This window comes from Cnephaeus nilssonii, assembly GCF_951640355.1.
Source record: "Cnephaeus nilssonii genome assembly, chromosome: 17".
In the NCBI taxonomy this organism is placed as follows: domain Eukaryota; kingdom Metazoa; phylum Chordata; class Mammalia; order Chiroptera; family Vespertilionidae; genus Cnephaeus; species Cnephaeus nilssonii.
In genome coordinates this window covers 27,087,026-27,107,466 of record NC_137088.1, presented here as the reverse complement: position 1 = coordinate 27,107,466, position 20,441 = coordinate 27,087,026, and the positions used below count along the sequence as shown (strand labels likewise).

General features: G+C 55.9%; 1 protein-coding gene across 1 annotated transcript in view; it reads right to left on the bottom strand.

The window, feature by feature from the left end:
* The window catches only part of BFSP2 (beaded filament structural protein 2), a gene marked incomplete at its 5' end in the record, with an annotated part of 49,787 nt that extends 29,936 nt beyond the window's left edge, over positions 1-19,851 (bottom strand). Inside the window, one exon of the mRNA XM_079795055.1 lies at positions 19,366-19,851. Coding sequence (XP_079651181.1) covers positions 19,366-19,851 — 486 coding nt within the window. The remainder of the gene's footprint in view (positions 1-19,365) is intronic.
* Between the last annotated feature and the right edge of the window lie 590 nt (positions 19,852-20,441).

Sequence of the window (20,441 nt, the reverse complement as noted above, 5' to 3'; positions counted from 1 at the left end):
TCCCATTTGTTCTGAGAGGGATGGTGTGGGAAGGGAACAGGGCAGGCTGACCACTGGCCTCTGTCAGCTCCAGCTGCTCACCTCCCTGGCGCCGTCTTCCCTGCCCCTCCACGCGGAGGCCTCCTCAGCAGGCCTTGCACCTCTGGTTCTCAAAGTGTGGTCCCCGGACCAGCAGCAGCACCACCTCAAAACTTGTCAGAAGTGCAACTTCTCAGACACTAACCTCCTGGAAGTGGGGCCCAACAACCTGCTTGAACAAGGTTTCGAGGGGCTTACAAGGTGCACTAGACTCGGAGAACCCCTACTTTGCACCGACCGGCCTCCAGGCCTGCTCATGTTACCTCCCAGGCTGCTCCGGGAAGTCCTCCAGGTCCTCGTCTGTGTGGCTGCCTGTATCTAAACACCTGGTTTTACCACCTCACACCTCTTGTCCTTCCACCTGAGAAACTCACCCCACTTTAAAGCTCATCTCAAACATGGCTGCCTCTGGAGAGCTTTTATTTAAAAAAATATTTTTATTGATGTCAGAGAGGAATGGACGGAGAGGGAGATAGAAACATCAATGATGAGAGAGAATCATTGATTAGCTGCCTCCTGCACACCCCACACTGGGGTTTGAGCCCACAACCTGGGCATATGCCCTGACTGGGAAACGAACTGTGACTTCCTGGTTCATAGGTTGGTGCTCAACCACTGAGCCACACTGGCTGGCCTCGGGGAAGCTTTTTGATTCATCCACCCACTCATTCTCGCCTTCATTTCTTCAGCCCATGACTGTTTGCTGTGAGCCGGGCCCTGTGCTGCTTGGAGGGGCATCAGCAGCTCTCATGAGAGAGGTGGTTAGAAAGGGAGGAAGGCCAGGCCGCGGAGCGGAGGCCAGGCCACGGCGGGAAGGCCTTGGGAACCATGGAAAGGAGGCGGGATTTACTCGGAAGCCACGAAAAGGTTCTGAGCAGGCGAGACCCCTGACTCCAGCGGGAAGGGGGGGGATTGTGAGAGGCAGGAGGCGATGCTCAGAGCCCAGCTAGGGGGCTGCCCGGGAGATGCTGGCGGCGTTGGCCAGGGTGCTTGTAGGGAGGGTGAAGAGAAGCCGACAAGTTTAAGACGCATGTTGGGGATGGGACAGTGTTTGGTGAGGTAGCAGTTGTGGGGAGAGTGAGCAAAGGAGCCGAGAACGGCCCTAGGTTTCTAGCCTGAGCTGCGAGGTGCCTGGTGCTGACTCTTCCTCCCTCCTTGGGCCATTCCTGCATCTGAGCCCCCGGCCCCACGGCACAGGCCCCACCTTGCACACTCGGTAGACAACGGCAGTCTTCTCTTATTCTCGAGCCCAGCTCTTCCTCTCACCACTTGGGCCAGTCCCTTGGGGAACTCTAAGACTTGCTTTCTTCGTCCATGAAACGAGGATGATGATACGTCCCACCTCCTGGTACTTGGGAGAATCAAACGAGCCACGGCCTGAACAGCACTTGGCTGCCTGCCTGGCGCGCAGTGAGCAGCCCGTGAATGGCAGCCGTTGTTATTATTGTTATTTGTCTTCATACAGAGCAGTTGTCCCACGATTGTCCGCCGGCCTGATGGGTGCGTGCAGCCTGGCACGCACCGGCGGCACCGGCGGTTGAATGAAGATTTCTATCTGGCGGCTTGACTTTGTTCTGCGTTCGGTTCTTCCTGTCCACAGTCATTTTGAAAAGTCGCCGGCAGTAGGAGGATGAGGATTGTAGCCCTTCGCACTGCCGTCCTCACCTGGATGCAGTTACTAAAATAAAAGGAGCTGGAGGTGGCGGCTGAGAGATTTGACCATCACGGTGTCAGAAGAGGACAAGGACGAGCAGCATTTTAAGAAGTGTCACCCGTTGGGCCCCCGGGTACGAGAATGCTTTAGTTGGAGTTAAAGATATTGGCATCCCAGCAGCGAGAGCTGCGGGCGTGGGGAGGAGGCGGACAAGACGGGGCTCCTGGGAAATTAGGCTGGGCTGGCGCGGGGGCATGATGCAGGAGTCCCTGGAAACCCTTCTCGCATCCGAGCGACTTTCACGTTTAGGACACACGCTCAGCATGACTTGCTTCTAGCAATAACTAAACAAGAAGTCATCACCTGCCCCTCGTACCCCAGAGGCCGTGCGTCTCCCCACCGATGGTGAGGACCATGTGGGACCAAGCTGAGCAGGGGCTTCTCCGAGCTCATGGTGACCGCCCAGCGGCCTTTCTCACAGATGTCACTTCCCCGCCCCGGCTCTCATGACACCTTTCTCCTGCTCTTCCTCCCGCCCCGTTGGCCATTTTCATGGACCTTCTCCTTCCTTAAGTCTTTTTTTTTTTTTTTTAAATATGTTTTTATTTATTTCAGAGAGGAAAGAAGAGGGAAAGAGAGACAGAAACATCAATGATGAGAGAGAATCATTGATCGGCTGCCTCCTGCACGCCCCCCACTGGGGATCGAGCCCACAACCCGGGTATGTGCCCTGACCGGGAACCCAACTGTGACCTCCTGGTTCATAGGTCGACACTCAACCACTGAGTCACACCGGCTGGGCGTCCTTCATTAATTCTTTCTCCCTTCTCTGGCCTCTACATGCTGGAGTTTCTCAAGATGGGTCTTGGGACTTGTTCTTTCTGGCCCTAAGTGATTCGATCTGTCCACGTGGATTCAAATGCAGGTGCTGATGACACCTGCACATGTATCTCCAGCACAGAACTTCCTTCTCCCCAGGCTCCCTCACACTCTCCTTGACAGCTCTTCTCAGATGTTTCTCAGAAGGACCCCAAATGGAATTTTAGATTTTTGCCTTCAAATCTTTTCTCTCCCTCCCCCTGCATCTCTTCCATGACAGTACATAGCACCGTTTACCCAGAAACCGGGGAGTCTTGGCATCTCACTTTCTCTTATCACCCGTATCAAATCCCACACCAGGTCTAGTCAGTTCTGCCCCACAGTGTATCTCAGATCCTTCGACTTCTCCCCAGCTCCACGGACACCACCCTGGTGCATGGCACCATCCTGCTCGCTGATACCACGCTGTGTCCTAACCTCTGCTCTGTTCTTCTCTCCTCCACCCATTTCTTCATCCGGCTTCTCTCTCTCTCTTCAAATCAGATCATTGCCACTCTGATTAAATTAAATCTAAACTTTTTAGAGGTGTTTCTTATCCTATATAATAAAAGGGTAATATGCAAATTGACCCCAATGGCGGAAAGACCAGTCACTATGACAGGCACTGACCACCAGGGAGCAGACACTCAACGCAGGAGCTGCCCCCTGGTGGTCAGTGCGCTCCCACAGGGGGAGCTCTGCTCAGCCACAGCCAGGTTGACTACTGCGAGCACAGCAGTGGTGGTGGCCGGAGCCTCTCCTGCCTCCTCAGTAGCACTAAGGATGTCTGACTGCCGGCTTAGGCCTGCTCCCCGGGGGGTTGTGCCTAAGCTGGCAGTCAGACATCCCTCTGGCAGTCGGGAGCTCTTGGGAGCGGGCCTAAGCTGGCAGGTGGACATCCCCCGAGGTGTCCTGGACTGCGAGTGGGTGCAGGCTGGGCTGAGGGAAGGGACCCCCCCTGCCCCGCCTCCCAGAGTGAATGAATTTTCATGCACCGGGCCTCTAGTACTTAGACTAAAACCCCAGCTCTGACCGTGGCTTCAAGGCCCTGCATGCTTGTCAATCTTCCCAGTGCTCACCAGGCTCCGGCCATGCGGGCCTCTGCTCCTCCTGGGCCATGCCAGTCTCCCTCCTGCCTCAAGGCCCTGGCGTGTGCTCACCCCTCAGCCCGGACCTCCCCTTCCCTCCCCCATCCTGATGACCTCACCTGAGGTAGGAGCTCCCTTACTCTGCCCCTCCCTGCCTTGTGAGCTTTCTGTAAACACTTATCATGGTTTGTGATTATGATCAGTTTCTATTTATTGGTATTTGCCACCAGAATATAAGCTTCTTGAGGTCAGGCACTGCCCTCTGTCCTGCTGGTGGTCTCATCCTGGGCTCGGTAGGGATCAGGTGAATGAACGGGCCCAGCAACAGTGCCGCCTCTTCCTGGAGAACCAAGGAAACAGCAGGCTCCTGTCCGAGGTCACCTTCAGCACCTCCGCTCCCTCATCTCCCGAGTCAGAACACGATCGATCGATTCCCCACATCGCTGTGCTCACTCCTCTCCTGCACACGATCCAGCCTTGGTGTGAGCCCTACTCCTCTCTTTTCTGGCTGAACCTCATCGCTGTTACCTGGGGATGGAGAGTGCGAAGCCCGAGCAGCGAGTCAGTGCATTTGCCAGTGGAGCGGGGACCTGCCACAGTAGTGGAGCAGGTGAGAGGAGTGTCTCAGGGACAGCTCACCCCCAGCACAGCCCCAGCCCTGGGAGTCCAGGGAGAGTCGGGGACACCGGAGGGCTAAAGCCAGGACAATGAACACTTCTGAGTGTCCTGCAAACCTGCCTTGACCTCCCATCAGACCTACTATGGCTGAAGAGAGAACGCCTTCCTGGAAGGGCCGGGTGCGCGTGGGGTGGGAGGCCAGAGCCGGTGCGTGCTGTGACCCCCCATTCTTGGACAATCAAGAGCACCTGGTCCCTAGAGGTTGCCTTCTGTCAAGACAAGGACCTTCCGGGGAAGCCACGCCACCCCTCCCAGTGCTGGTGCTGGGCTGCCTTGCAATCGGAGGGCTTGCTGTGGACAGCAGGTGCCAGTGCTGGGCCGAGGCAGGCGTACCCATCACTCTATATTAGTAGGTAGTCCTGGGTGTGTGTCAGAGGGCTTTGCTGTTGTGAGCCAGCCTGTCAGGGTTCAATTTTCTTCAGAGGCCCTAATGAAATATGAGTTATCTCCCTCTGTGACCTCTCTCTCTCTCTCTCTCTCTCTCTCTCTCTCTCTCTCTCTCTCTCTCTCTCTCTCTTTCTCTCTCTCTCTCACACACACACAGATTGGGAGCAGCTGCTTTCCAACCTCTCATTCTCCTTTCTGCTGGCTACTAAGACACACATTTGAACTTGCACTGGGCCCTTGCTCGTCAGTCTAGCTTTATTTCTCCTTCACTCCCCTGCTATGAACTGGATTGTTTTCCCAAGGCCTTTCCAGCTTCCAGACCTGGACTCAGGCTGCTGCCTCTGCATGCCATGACCTAACCATGCCACCCAAGCCTCTGTGTTTCCCTTCTTGGCCAGAGAAACTCCTGTCCACCCTTCAAAACCCGCTCAGGCTGCGCTGGGTATCCTCTATACTCCCCCTATCCCCCGTGGGTGTCTTTCTCTCCCTGCGGTGGTCATGCTGGGATTTCTTCTCCTTCTTTTTAAACCTTTATTGTTGGAAGTATTACACATGTCCCCTTTCTTCCCCCACTGACCCCTTCTAGCCTGTCTCCACCTCCCACCCAGGCCTTCACGACCCTATTGTCTATGCCCATGGGGTATGCATATCTGCTTACGAGTTCTTTGGTTGATCACTTCCCACCCACCCTGGAATTTTTTTTATCTCTTTCAGTCTTTCCCCACCACGGACCTATGTGTCCCCAGGACGGGCACCACCTCTCATTTCTGCCTCCTCAGCACCCAGCTCCATGCCTGGCACCAGCCTCTGCTCCCATCTCTGAGGTGACTCCGCCCATACCGCTTCATCTAACTGTCACTAGCCCAGGCTCCATTACTTCTTGCATTTTAACTAAGAATTATCAAAGCAACACATACCATTTGGTTAAAAAAATTCAACAATACTGACAAAAACAGCTGGTAAAGAGAAGCATTTCCCTGCCCACACCCGCCTCCCCCTGACTCCTAATCCCCAGCACATTCGACTTTTCATCTGTGCAGAGCTTGCTCCATATTTCTACAAGTCTCTTGATTGCTTGAGGTATTAGTCACAGGCGTCGGGTACTGACCTTCTGGCCAACAAACGAAGACTGAGCTCCCTCCCACGCCCCCTCCCTTTTCCTCCCTTCATCAGCTGTCTGGGCGACTTTCTTTTTTTTAAAATATATTTTTATTGATTTCAGAGAGGAAGGGAGAGGGAGAGAGAGATAGAAACATCAATGATGAGAGAGAATCACTGATGGGCTGCCTCCTGCACGGCCCCTACTGGGGATGGAGCCTGCAACCCAGGCATGTGCCCTTGACCGGGAATCAAACCCTGACCTCCTGGTTCATAGGTCGATGCTCTACCACTGAGCCATGCTGGCCAGGCCATCTGGGCGACTTTCAATAGAAAGCTCTATTTCTCACTGCATCAGTTATGGACAGTTTTTCTTTCTCTCACTCTCTCTTATAATCACAGATGTTTTATTTTCTAAGGTCAAAGGGAAGACAAAAAACCCAGTTTAATTACTAAATGACTCTTCTGATGCCTGTGTGAAAGACAGATTCTTTCTGCTAAGAATTACGACGGCGGTGCCCCTGCCTGTCAGAAGCTGTGGGCAGGTAGCCAAATCCTTGTTGTATTTCCCCACAGAGCATCCGCAGGCCTGCACAACAGCATCAGCGAGTTAATGATCTTCCCCAGGACACGGCTGCAAACCCCACGGGCAAACATCTCGCCTCCCCACATGCTTGAGTTCACATGCACAGCTCCTAACATGACGGAGCTGTGTCTTCTCTTGTGAAACGGGGCCGCTGTATCCTGATAGTGCCAGGCACGTAGTAACCGCTGAGTAGATGTTTGTTCAATGAATAAGTGATATACGTTCAAAGAGCCAAACATGTGAAATAGCATCGAGAAGCCAATTCACAGGCATCAGGGGGGCAACGCTTTGGGAGGTGAGGGTGTGAGGGGAGTGGAGCCCTCGCACGCCGTTTCTGGGAGGGTGAAATTGTGCAGCCACTTGGGGGGTGATTTGGCAATGCCATATAAAAGCGGGGGACGGACCCAGCTCATTCTACTCCTAGGTGCTGGCCGGAACTTGTTCTAAAAGGGCCAGCTAGGAAATATTTGAGGCTTCATGGGCCCACAGTTGTGGTTGCACCTGCATAGCCAAGCCCCTGTAGGAAGGATGCGGCCGTGGGCGATTAGTACGTGGATGGGTGTGGCTGTATGCCAATCAACCTTTACGGACAAAAGCAGGTGGCTGGTTGGATGTGGCCTGCCTCGGACCTAGAGAAACCCTCCTGGGTGTGTACAAGCAGGTCTATGCCCCCTCCTGTTTGTGATGGAGGAGTTTGGAAGCCACCTACATCCACCAATAGAAAAACACATAACCTGTGGTATACACACAACGGGATGCTACGGCTATCAACCCGGGCACATCTCAAAACCAACGTGAGGAGTGGAGACAGCAAGTCACAGAAGGAAACAGTATGTGATGGTTAACTTTATATGTCAACTTAGTTGGGCCATGGGGCCCAGATATTGGGTCAAATGTTATTTTAGATGTTTCTGTGAGGGTGTTTGTGGATGCGATTAACAAATGAGGGTGTTTGTGGATGAGATTAACAAATGAGGGTGTTTGTGGATGAGATTAACTGTCGAGACTTTGGGTGAGGAAGGAGGTGGGGCCAGTGCATGCCAACAGCCGCCTTACACGTGACACTAATTACACCACAGACCGAGGAGGCAGCCTAATCTCTGCCTCGGACGAAGCCTTTTCCCACTCTTCTTATTCTCCTCTAAGTTTCAAATGGGCCGGGGTCATGATGGCAGACAGGAGATTAGGGAGCTGGTCAAGGTGTCTGGTGAGTTGAGATTTGGGGGGTGGAGGCGGGGGAGGGAGACCCAGGACCCCTGACTCCACCCTCAAGCTCTGACCTAAAACCCAAAGCCACAGAAGATGCAACTGAGAGAGAAAAGGAGGAGGCTGGTTTCTCCCAGCCCAAAAGAAAGCAGGAGAGAATAAGAACAGGCTTGCTGGCTAATATATGCAAAGTCCCTGGGCAGAGTGAAGTTTTCTGGTTGATTTATAACCCTCAGGACATTGGGCACTGTCGTGGAAATTCTGACGCGAACAGTCCCTGCAGGGCGGCATGAATTGTGTGGCTGGCCCCTCGGGGTCGGGTGACTTCGCAGTGAAAGGATAATTATAGGCACTCAGTACTTGACACAAATAACATTTGCAGCTGGGTGACTGGCAGTATTAGTTCCCAGAGCAGCCAGAAGGTGGCGCCACGTGCTAAGAGACCTGGATTGGAGGCCGGGGACTCTCCCATTTCCAAGGGCATCCCCCCCCCCGCCTGCCATTCTGGTTTGGCTTGGAGGCCACTCTTGGATTTCTACCACAAAGTGGGATGCTTCTGAGATGCCCAGGGTCCATCCCTCATTGCCCCTGTGCAGGTGCTAATTCCTTCTCCCTGGAGTTGGCTGGGCAGATGGTAGCGGGAGGGCCATGCCATCGAAGTCGTTATCATCCACTACTGCAAACGATGACAGAAATTGCTGCCACCGTTTGAGTGCTCACCAAGGGCAGACACTATGCTATGTGCCCTAGGCGAATTATTCGATTTAATCCCCAATTACATTGGCAATCCTGTGCAGTAAATAATATTATTTCACAGATGAGAACATTGACATTCAGAGAGGTTAAGGAATTTGTTTTAGAGTACAAGGTTGGTCAATGGCAAAGCCGGAATTTGAATTCAGTTATTTTGGCCTCTATAGCATGTACCATTAATCCCTGTGATATACTCCCCCTCCTTCCCTCCCTCCGTCCCTCCCTCCCTCTCCCTGTGCCTGGCACTGTGCTGGGTGTTAGATTCAGGAAGGACAGACTACACCCCTGCTCCTGGGATTCTCACTGTAACGCTTAGGCCCAGATGACTGCTGTGTGGAGACCGCAGGGCAGGCTCACCCTAGGTGCCAACTTCAGGTCGGGCAGGAGGCTGGGGGCTATGCCAGGTGGCAATCCCAGCTGTTTGTGGGCTTAATTGCACCTGGGTTTTTGTGAACTTAGATCAGGTGTGGGCTGTGCTCCTCTCAGTAAACCCTCTGTCTTGCCAATTTCTCCCTTCACTGCCATTTGGCAAGACCTGGGATCTATTCTGTCAGGTGTGTGTGGGGTGGGGGGGTGGTGGTTAATAAACTGCTGCTTCATCAAGCGTGGGGCACGGGCCCGCACCTGACCCTCGGAAATGAAGGAGGTGGCAGCCGGCCAACCAGCTGAGACACAGAGGACTAGGGACGGGCTCCCTGGAGGGCTCCTCCTTAGGCTCCACCCACTGCTCCCCCATAATGAGGAGCAGGGACGGGAAGGTCTACGGGAGGCTTGGAGATCAGAGTCGCCCCCTCTCATTTGACAGGTCAGGAGCCTGAGGGAGTCAGAGTGAAGGCCCGGCAGCTGCCGCTGGTCTCGGCTGTGAAGAGAGCGGTGACGTGACCACCTGCTCGTGGAGTGAGGACGGAATCTGGCCTGTTCCCTGTGCTCCGCAGGGAGAGGTCAGGATGGCCCAGTCCCTTCCTCTAACACGGAGGAAACTGAAGCTGAAGCGGGGGGGGGGGGGGGGGGGGGGGCGGTGACTTGTCCACGGTCACCCAGCCCCTCGGGGACGCCGACTGTGTTTCTGTGGACAGTGCTCTCCTGGGCTCTCCGCCCCGTGACGGTCCTTTGAGAACCACAAGCTCCATGTGGTTTGATGGGATTTGGGATCTCATGTCAAGCGCAAAAGGAAGCGCGGGTGATGTGACCAGGTGCAGAGATTCTGGTCTGTCTGCGACCTCTTAGAATGAGGTTTGAGGAAACAGGGCAGAATGCTGGAAATCAGGATGACAATGTGGAAAAAACAGTAGCTACCGCTATGGGTTGAGTTGTGTGCCACCCAAAACATAGGCCGACGTCCTGACCCCCCAGCGCACACCTGTGGGTGTGACCTGATTTGGAAAGCAGGTCTTTGTAGAGACAGTCGAGCGAGGATGAGGTCATGAGGGTGGGCCTTTGAAGAGGGAAGTTCAGACGCAGATACACGGGGAGAAAAAAAGGCAGAGACCGGAGTAAGGTAGCTACAAGCCAGGGAATGACAGGGTGGCCGGCCACCCCCAGAGGAAGAACAGTGTGTCGGGGGAGGGGGGGTGAAACGAATTTTCCCTGAGAGCCCTCAGAGCAGCCAGCTCTGTTCACACCCAGATCTCCAACTTCCGGCCTCCTGATGGGGAGAGAATAGATTGCCGCTGTTTTGAGATACTCTGTGGTATTTTGGTACAGCAGCCCTAGGAGCTTAAGAGAGGTAGTGCGCCCTAGCTGTTTTGGCTCAGTGGATAGAGCGTCGGCCTGTGGGGACTGAAGGGTCCCAGGTTCGATTCCGGTCAAGGGCACATACATGCATGGGTTGCAGGTTCAGTCCCCAGTAGGGAGCATGCAGGAGGCAGCCAATCAATGATTCTCTTTCATCACTGATGTTTTTCTATCTCCCTCTCCCTTCCTCTCGGAAATCAATAAAAATATATTTAAAAAAAATAAAGGTGGTGCCAGAGCAAATATGGGTGGGTGGGGGGGGGGGAGGCGCGGGAAAAAAAGAGCTCTCGCTTGTTGATTGACAGCTTTGCTGGGCACTTCCATCCGCTGATGTAACCAATGTTTATTGTGCACCTGCTGTGTGCCAGGCACTGTGCAGGGGCCAGAGAAAGAGCAGGGAGGAAGGAAGCAGAGTGCCTGGGTCCTGCCTTCCTGCCGCTCACCCAGCTCACCTGCACTCGCTCAGAGCCTCACAGCAGTCCTGCCAGGGAGGGATCATTTACGCTCAACTTAGAGACAAGGAAACTCACGCTTAGGGGCCAGTGACCGGCCGGGCCTCACTTCTGGTTCTGATGAAGCTGGGCCTGGACTTCATCCGGGATACAGTAGATGAAGGCTGTCTGAGCCACCACCTGCTCCCTCACAGCTCAGGCGCATGATGGCCGAGAGAGACCTCCAGGGGCCGACGGGCAGGAGTGAGAGACCCCCACAGGCAGACAGGCAGGAGTGAGAGACCCCCACAGGCAGACAGGCAGGAGTGAGAGACCCCCACAGGCAGACAGGCAGGAGTGAGAGACCCCCACAGGCAGACAGGCAGGAGTGAGAGACCCCCACATGCAGACAGGCAGGAGTGCGGCCCAGGGACACACCTGCTCAGCATTTCTGGGGCACAGGGTGGGCCCTAACCCCCTAAAGAAACTCCGCCTCGGTCCTGGCCTCCAGGCCTGCATGGCTGCAGGGGGCGGAGAGAGGGGGGAGCCTCGCACACCAGCCAGCGGTGTCCAGAGTCCCCCCTCCCACCGCGGGGCAGGAGGAGGCCCAGGAAGTAGAATCAGGCCCTGACAGCGCAGCGGCAGAAGCAGGCCGGCCACAGAGCTGCACCTGCACGGAGCCTTCCCAGAGCGTCAGCCACAGCCAGACACGGTCACTCTGGGATCCTCGTGGACGAGACAGAGACAAGGCCACACTGCGGTCACATCTAACAGAGTCTCAGGCAAGGACACTCTGCAGCCACAAAAATCAGCATTCCTCGTCCCGTCAGCACACGTGACGAGGGACAGCTGTTTACAGTGGCAGCCGGGGCCGGCTCCATTCCCCCCGCCTCCTGGTAAAATCTGTGAGATGCCCCATCATTAAACTGCCCCAGATTCTTCACAGCTTCAAATACAGAACAGGACCTTGCTCTTAAACTCCCCCCACACCACCCAGCACAAGCCAGACCTCCTAACAAGCCCTCCTCACTCCCTCTTCCTGAGATGTCTGGCCCCGGCCTCCGAGCCTGCTTCTCCCTCGCTGCAGCAAATGTTTAAGCCTGACTTTGTCTGCCCATCGATCGTCTGCCTGGCTTTTTTTTTTTTTTTTTTTTTTTTTTTTTTTTTTTTTTTTTGAGAGGAAGGGAGAGGGAGAAAGAGAGAGAAACATCAATGATGAGAGAGCCTGAAGTCCTACCGGGAATTGAACCATGACCTCCTGGTTTATGGCTCAATGCCCAACCACTGAGCCACAGTGGCTGGGCTCTGCCTGGCTTTAACAGGTGCAGGCCTCCTCCGCTGACCCAGGACCCTGGAGGTGGCATTGGGGACCCCTCACCCTGTGCATGCCTCTCACCTCCCACCATGGACTCTCAGATCTCCGGGTAGCAGTGGAACTAGGTGACGGTGGGAGGGGTCAGGTCACCCTGCAGGGGCCTGAGACAAGGCCTGACGCAGGGGTGGGCTGTAGGAGGAGGCCCGTCCCACCACGTGGGTGCCCACCTCCCGCGATGGAGGGGAGCACGCCAGGTGTGCTGCTCCACGCTGCTCAGATAAAGACATTCTGCCTCAAGGGCCAACTGCTCAGCACATTTTTTCTGAGCATTAAATTCACTGAGAAAGAAAAATCGAAATCCCCGGGGGGCTGCCAAGCTGTGGAACGTTCAGGCCCAGCTCTGAGCGGGCTGACAAGCTGGAGGCCGCCCAGCCTCCTGTGTGCAGTCCGTGCCCGTGACAGCGGCAAGGCGAGGATCCATCACTGCTCGCGGCAGCTTCCTCCGCGTGAACCGAGGCGGAGAAGGGGAGACAAAGGAGGCACGTCGCGGTTTCAGCTGCTCACAGAGACGGCCTCTGCTGAGATGCTAACTCTGCCACACGGTGGGCACTCGACGTCTACGCAAACCCACCCACCCTTTGGGGCGGGGGCTGGAGACAGCACTGATACGGGTCTTACAACGAGGACGGCAGGAGGCTTTCATGACTGTTTCGGGGTAGACAGTATGCTGAATGGGTCCTGGCTGGGACACCAGCTCAGCGAGGAACTTGATCCCTGCGGGCGTCGGTTTCTTTGTCTATAAAATGGGTGTGATGGGCTGAACGGTGTCCCCCCAGATCCCTATGTTGAAGTCCTAACCCCAGCACCACCGGATGTGACTGTGTTTGGAGACAGGGCCCTTACAGAGGTAACTCAGTAAAAATGATGCCACAAGGGGTTTTTATTAGTATAAGAGGAGGAGGAAATGTGGACCCAGATGTCAAAGGGGAAGGAATGTGAAGTCACAGGGAGAAGGCAGCCATCTAAGCCCAAAGATAGGCCTCCGAAGAAACAGCCCTCCGGCATCTCGGTCTCCACCCCCGGCCTCCAGGGCTGTGAGAAGATAAGTTTCTGTTGTTGGAGCCACTGGGCCTGACTCTGTTACAGCAGCAGATTCCCACCTTCCCAGGGACAGGTCAACCTCTGAGACCTGCAGGCCACAGTGAAAGCGTGGGTGGCTGTGTCTAGAGTCTGATCATCAAAGGACAGGTTCTTGCTCGGGGACATTGGAGGGGAACCCGGAGAACCCCAGGGCCTTTGTGCCCCTCCAGGGGGTGGCTGAGATCTGGGCCAACAACCTCGTCACTCAGGAGCCTGCCCTGGGCTGCCCACTGGGGTCAGCGCCGGGCGGGGCTGGCCTGGGGGTGCAGACGCCGCCCTGGGGGCCCCAGGAGCTGCACTTTCTGTCTCATTTACTCCTCCCAACAGCGGCGAGAAAGCTGCTTTCACCTACATTAGGCGGCTCAACACACCAGGCTCTAATAAGTTATAATAAATTCATTTCCAAGATAACCTTCCTGCTCCGAGCTGGCTGGGAGCAGCCGGAGGAGTGGGCTCTTACCTGGGGGTGGGAATGGAGATGCCACAGTTCAAGGCTGGGATGATGCCCCAAGCTCCGGGCAGCCGCGGAGGAGGGGCTGGGGCCGGCGAGTGGGGGAGGGGCCAGCGCTGGGCTGGGCTGGCAGGTGTGGGCAGTTGGGAGTCAGGCAGGTACTTGCCGCCTGAATAACTTGGTCCTGAGTCTAACTTTCTTTCTCCGTGTTGCCGCATTTCCCCTAAGACTTACTTCGATGCTTACTCTCTGGCCCTTGAAGTAAATACATACAAACGAGCAGTTGTTCTCCAACAGCAGGTCAGCTTTGGGGTGGAGTCCCTCCCCCGTTCCCCCCGCCCCCCATCGCCTCCTTCCACCCGCACCCTTTTGCACTGCCGACACAGCTGAAATCCCTTGTCCTTTCTGCTGAATAATGAATGCTTTTGCCACAGTCAGGCCACGGGCTCGTTTACAACCAGATGAATGAGTCTGTCTGCACTTCCCCAGCCGGCGCACGATAAACTGTTTCATTTTCCTAAATTGAGTCCTCCACTTCGGTGGCTCGCACAGACTCTGGGGAGCGCGGCGGCTGCCGTTCTGCCTGGGTCAGCGGTTCTTTCAATAATTCCCCGCGCCCCCCCCGCCAGCGGCCACCACGCTGGGCCCAGCCCTCCACGCTGGCGCAGCTGCCAGGGCTCAGTTCTAAGTTCGCTCTGGGGGGGTGTCGCCCGGTAGGTCTCCCCTGTTCTCTTCTGTGTGGATCATCAGCGTTGGTGCCTCTGTGAGGCTGCGGGGCTGCGCCCGCCCTGGGCCTGGCTGGAACCCCAGCCCTGACCTCCCGTGTCACAAGTTGCTGGCAGGAATTTTACTTACTACTTCTCTTTTTTTTAAAAATTATTATTTAAAGATAAAACATGTTAACAGTGCCACAAAAGTATACAGCCCCAAGCGAGCCTGCTCCTGCCCGCCCCCAGCCACCAGCCTCTCACTAGCAGCAAGCTGACCGCCCCTCGACCTGCTGCAGAGAGTCGCCTGCCCTCCTCCTCTTTAACACGAAGAGTAGCAGAGCATGTTTCTGCAGCTGCCATTTTACTCAAAAATATATATTCGTGCTGCCCAGCCAGCGTGGCTCAGTGGTTGAGCACAGACCTATGAATCAAGAGGTCGGCCTTTCAATTCCAGGGCAGGGCACATGCCAGGGTTGAGGGTGCGATCCCCGGTAGGGGGCATGCAGGAGACCTCCTACTCATCATTGATGTTCCTCTCTCTCTCTCTCCCTTCCTCTCTCTGAAACCAATAAATATATATATATACTGGTTCTCAGCCTCCTTGTTCTTTTCTTACAGAAGCGGGGAGTCTGCTGTGTCGTTTAGCTACCGGACCTCTGGCTTGTTCCCACTGTTCCACTTCTGAAATATTCAAGGAGTACGATTTTACAGATGCTCTCTGCCCCTAAGTCCAGGGTTCCAGTTTGAAGCCGCAGCTCGCCAGGCTCTGTCTGCATTTGTCCGTCTGTCTGGCTGCCTTTGGAGCGCTGGGACTTGCTGGGAGAGGGGAGGGGCATGCACTGACCTCGGATAGCTTGGCATTCCGTGGTGAGAACCCCAAAACACTTAGCATCAACAATGCCATTCATATTCGCATAACCCACGGACACAGACAATAGTCCGGTGAAGGCCTGGGGGTGGGGCGTGGTGGAGGGGGCCAATGGGGGATTGAAAAAGGGGGCATCTGTAATACTTTCAACAATAAAGAGGAAAAAAAATAAACAATGCCATTCAGCCCCCGACACGAGGGGGCCTGAGTAAACTCTGGCCTGGCTTCTACCCCGTCCCACACCATGTCCCTGGGATGACCCCAGCCCCTTACAAGGCCTGCCCGACCAAGAAAACTCAAGCTGCCAAAGAAGGTACAGTTTATTCCAGTCCAAACCTGACAAGGGGAGCCTGATGTCCCTTTTCTTAGGCAATTACTGAAGGAAACGTGGAATTACAAATCCCTCCTCTGCCCGTGAGATACAAGTCCCTGTAACCCAGAACGCTTCCTCAACCCGGAGCCACGCCTGCGATGCAAACGTCTGTGGAGACAGCGCCCCTGTCGCCCAGCTCCCGTGGGAGGGTGGATGCTAACTCGTTTTTACTTTGAGGGTACGTGTATTAAGGCTGGGGACAGTGAAACAAGGAAGGGCTCAGCATAGAAGAAGCAACAGGAGAGCCCAATTTTCATCATCTGGACTCACTCCCCTGCCTCCCATTCTTCAACAAGGATCTCACCCTTTAAGAGACGTAAGGGTGGCTGAGCGTGTTTGGGAAGAGCACAGGAAGGGGCCCCTAGTGACAGGGCTCAGTCTGCCCTATTTTCTTTAGCAATTCCGCTCCCTCCTAGACCCCTACGTATCGCAAAACAAGAGGCCCCAGGAATCAAGAGCCACCCCTCCTTGGAAAGCACTTAGTGGCCACCTTTATTACTCAACCAGGCCCTTGGGAGCAGCCTCCTGCCCCTCCCCTCCCTGCTCCACCAAAATATTTCTTCCAGTCTTATTATCACTCCACCCAAGAGGAATTCTCCTGACATAGTTTTCTCTGCATAGTTACATTTCTAAGGATACTTTAGTGTCCCTTATAGCTCAGCTAACTGAGTAACTCCCTTACTTGACTGCTCTGATCACATGAATTGCATTTATTAAAAAACAGAAATGGGCTGGGCCGGCGTGGCTCAGTGGTTGAGCATCGACCTATGAACCAGGAGGTCACAGTTCAATTCCTGGTCAGGGCACATGCCTAGGCTGTGGGCTTGATCCCCAGTAGGGGGCGTGCAGGAGGCAGCCCACCAATGATTCCTTCTCATCATTAATGTTTCTATCTCTCTCTCCCTCTCCTTTCCTCTCTGAAATCAATAAAATATATATTTATAAAAACAAAACAAAACAAAACAAAAACACACACACAAAAACAGGAGTGGTTTAGTCTTGGGTCCCTGTGTTCAGGCTTTTGCAGATTCTAAAAGGGCTCGTGGTGCCCCCCTCTCCCCTTTTCGGGGACATGGGTGGTGAAATGTAAACAATGACCCTGCTGCCTGTGTTTTTATTCAGCGGGGGAAGGATTAGTTCTTATTTCTTTAAAAACAAAAATAAAAAACCCTGCTGGGACCCCAGGTTCGGTCCGGAGAGAACCCTGGCCCTGGTGGTCTAGTTGCCTCAGTGTCCAGAAGTTTCCCCAACAGGCAGACCCCAGGGTGTGGGCTCTCTCTCTGCCAGGGACAGAAACGGGCTGTGAGCAGCAGGCCCATTTAGCATTCGAATCCTCTGGCCTCTCCGTCATGTTGCCTTCTCCTTTCTCCAGCTGACAGCCTTTGCTGCGGAGGTGTTGGCTGCCGTGGCCGCCCAGGGAGCCCACTCATGTCCGTGGAAACCCAAGCCTCCAGGGCTCCTTCCTTCCCCGGGCAGCGCCTCCCGGCCTGGCTCTCAGCCTGAGCTGGGCGGCCTCTGGGGTGCCCCTCCTCTGCCCCCGTCCGCCCATCCGCAGCTCCGAGGCAGGGACGCTGCCTGCTTTCAGTCTTGTGTTCGGCCTATTTGATGAAAGGGCCTGATGGATGTCGCCAGACTTTATCATCAGCACCACTCACTGGGCAGGAAAAGCCAGGAGCCCTCGGCAGAGCTGGGGAGGGGAAGGGCCACCTTCCGCCCCGGCGATGGCCGGGCGCCGGGTCCTCCGTGGCCTCCGTGGCCACCACCTGGGCATTTCCTGTCTATCGTCACTGCTTAGCTGGAGAAGTGGCCGAGAGGCGCTCACACAGCGGAGGAGCAGGGGAGAGAGGTTTGGCATGGAAAAGGGACTTGATGTACATTAACCCTCGCCAAGACTGGCAACAGTCCCTGTGGCCGGGTCATGGGCCTCTCAGGAAGCTCCCTGTCCCCAGGGCAGCTTTGTCTTGTGATCTGGGCCTCAGTTTACTCAGTTTATTGTGAAAAATAAAAAAAGGTGGAGCTCCTTGTTAAAAAAACAGAGAGAAAAGAAAGATGCCTTTAAGACTCTTAAAAGGGAAAGCTTTGTCCTATGTTCTATGGTTTTTCTCACGGTAATTCTGCTATTTAATCGCGTACTCCCTCAGGCACAGGGATACTCAAGGGGCGAATGCAACCCTCGTCGGCACCTGGGGGGTCCTGCCCCACCATTCGGGGCACTGCCTGGTCCGTCAGCCGCTGGACCGACATGCCACCTCCTGGCCGAGGGTGGGGAAGTGGCCAGGCATCGCCGTTCCTGCAGACTGGCCGCTCCCACCCACGGAGGGGAGTTCACCCCCAGAGTACTGAGCCTCGGTGCCACCCTGTGGGCAGCTGGGTCAATGGGCAAGAGGCTCATGAAGCGTCTGTGTGGCATCAGAGTGCAAGAAATTGCCCTGCAGAAATCCGGGCACAGCCGGGGACGCTCGGGGGTTTACCCGGCACAAGGATTGGAAGCAGGGCTGCTGCAGGGAATCTCGGAGGGAGGGCTGCCTTAGACGCAGCAGCTTTAAGGCCCAGGCGGCCCTAGGCGGCTCTCCCTCAGCCCAGCTGGATGCGAATGAACAGCAGCCCGGGCCCAGCAGCGAGGACAGTGTGTGCCATGGGTCCTGTGCTGTCAGCTGGCCCTGACTGACGTGGGGAAGCATCCTGTGATGAGATGCGAGGCAGGCGGGGCACAGGGGGAACCCCTGAGGGTGTCTGCTCAGCATCACCCGGCCACACACAAAGGAAGGCTTGTGACCTTGTCTTGGGGGCTGCGTGCTGGGCCCCAGGGCGCACGGGGTGTGAGCTGGCGGCTCCTGGCTGGGTGAGAGGCTGAGTGAGCGCAGAGGGATCCCAAGGCCGGCACTGGGAGGGCGGGGGGAGGGGGTGGGGGAGGGTGAAGGCAGCCACCACGAAGAGCCAGATGAGATGTGTGGTGCTGGCTGCAGTCCCAGTGTGAGAGCCCGGGCTGCAGGCCGGGTGTGGTGGACGAGCTGCGAGCTCTGCAGAGAGCACCGAGCGCCGGTCCTGACTAAGCAGCGAGGACGGAGGAAGCCTCGCGTCCTGCCCTGCCCATCAGACAGCCGCCACCACAGGCGGCCATGCAAAGTCACAAAATGCAATGAAATAAAAACATCCGTTCCCCAGTCGCATTAGCCACACGTGGCCAGGGGCCACCAGGAGGGAGTGTGCATAAAGGCCACTGCCATCGCTGCTGAAAGTCCTATTTGAAGGCAAATGACCCCTTACTGTCTCACATTGAACACATGCTGAAATCACATTTAAAATACCTTCAGTTAAGTAAGACATACTACCAATATTAACTAACTTCACCGGCTTCTTTTTGCCTTTTTTTTTTTACTGTGCGCAATAGGAACTTGTAAATTATCCACGCCACGCGGCTCCTATTTCTATTGGACAAGGGCCCAGAACACACCTTCACTCACTCATTGTTCTTAATGCTACATCCATTTGATGCTACTCCGTGTGACCATGGCTGTAAAAACCCTTTCTTAACACAAAGGTTATGGGCAGCCCGAGGTAATGGCACAAATGCAAGCTTTGGAGCCAGAAAATTCCAGGTCCAATTCTCAGCTCCACCCCCTACTCGCTGCAAGGTCTTGGCCAAAGAACTTCCCTTTGTGCCTCCGTTTCCTCCTCTGAACAATGGGATCAGTGAATGAGCCACAGCACAGCACTGCTGTGCACGCCCGGGGAGACAGTGATGGAGAGGGACGCTCGTGGGCCCGGCCCTCGTGCGCCTCCGTCAGTGGTCATCGTCACTGCTGTTCTCACCCTCTAGTGTTTTTAGCATGAAAGTAGGAGGGGTTATGGTCAGTGTCTCTGGCCTCCGACCACTCACTCCCCTGCCCCCCGCGCCCTGCCCCCTGCCTCAGCTGTCAGCCTCCCGTCCCGCCCTCCGCACAGCCCGGCACTCACCTGCTGGCAGCTGCTGGCCCAGGAGGCCCTGAGGGCGCCCCAGTGCTCCCCACGCCCGGCCTTGCTCTCCAGGTGCCTCCGCAGCTGGGCCTCCAGCTCCTGGCTGACCTGCTCGAGGGCATGCACCTGGGCCATGTATCCCACCAGGCAGCCCCCCAGGTCTTCAGCGGCATCGGGGTCCCTCCCCAGGCCGGGAGCCGGCGCTGTGGCCAGGCCTGAGCTCCGCAGCCCCTGCAGAAAGACACTGCTGATGCCCAGGGCTCGGCGGGTCACGCGGGCACCCAGGCCACCTGTGTACCCATGGGAGGCCATCCCTACGTAGACCCTGGGTGCCCGGATGAGGCCACCCATGGCACTGGTCCTGGAGGCCGGGGGGCTGTCCAGGGAAGAGGACGATGACCGTGTCCCCCTGAAGGACGCCCCGTGCCTCTGGACGGGCACGCTGGCACGGGTGGGCGCATCCACCACCACTCGCTTTGAGCTCATCGCCCTTCTGCCTCTCTGTGCCCGCCGGGCTTAGAGTCCAGCGGCTTTTGGTGTGCAGCCCCGGCGGCCCTGCGGCCGGGTCATGGGCCTCTCTGGAAGCTCCCTGTCCCCAGGGCTGCTTTGTCTGCTGTTTTCCGTGAGTTTCCATCGCTCCCGGAGCTGAAAGAGAGCCGGCCGTCCAGGGCCGTGTGCAGAGGCCCTCGCACATTCTCTGCAGGGTCATGTGCCCCACCTCCCAGGCTTTCCTGCTGGTGGTGGCGGGGGCTGGGTCCCTGCAAGCTGTGGGGGTGGCTCATCTGGGGTTGTGTGCATTTCACTAAGTGAGGGCAAGGCAGGCATCAAGCAGCCCCATTTCACAGATGAGTCAACTGAGGCTCAGATCACAAGTGGCTGACCCAGGGTTTAAACAATGCAGGTATTCCCAGGGCCAATTTCAGGGCTTTCTACATCCTTACAGGTGGTGGTGTGCAACTGTGTGACTGTGCCCAAGGCCCAGCCAGGTGACACAGGAGGGAAGCAGCTGTGAACCAGTCAGGGCGGAGGCAGCCCCGGGGGCTCGAGAGAAACAAACGAAGCCTGTTGCTTCCTTC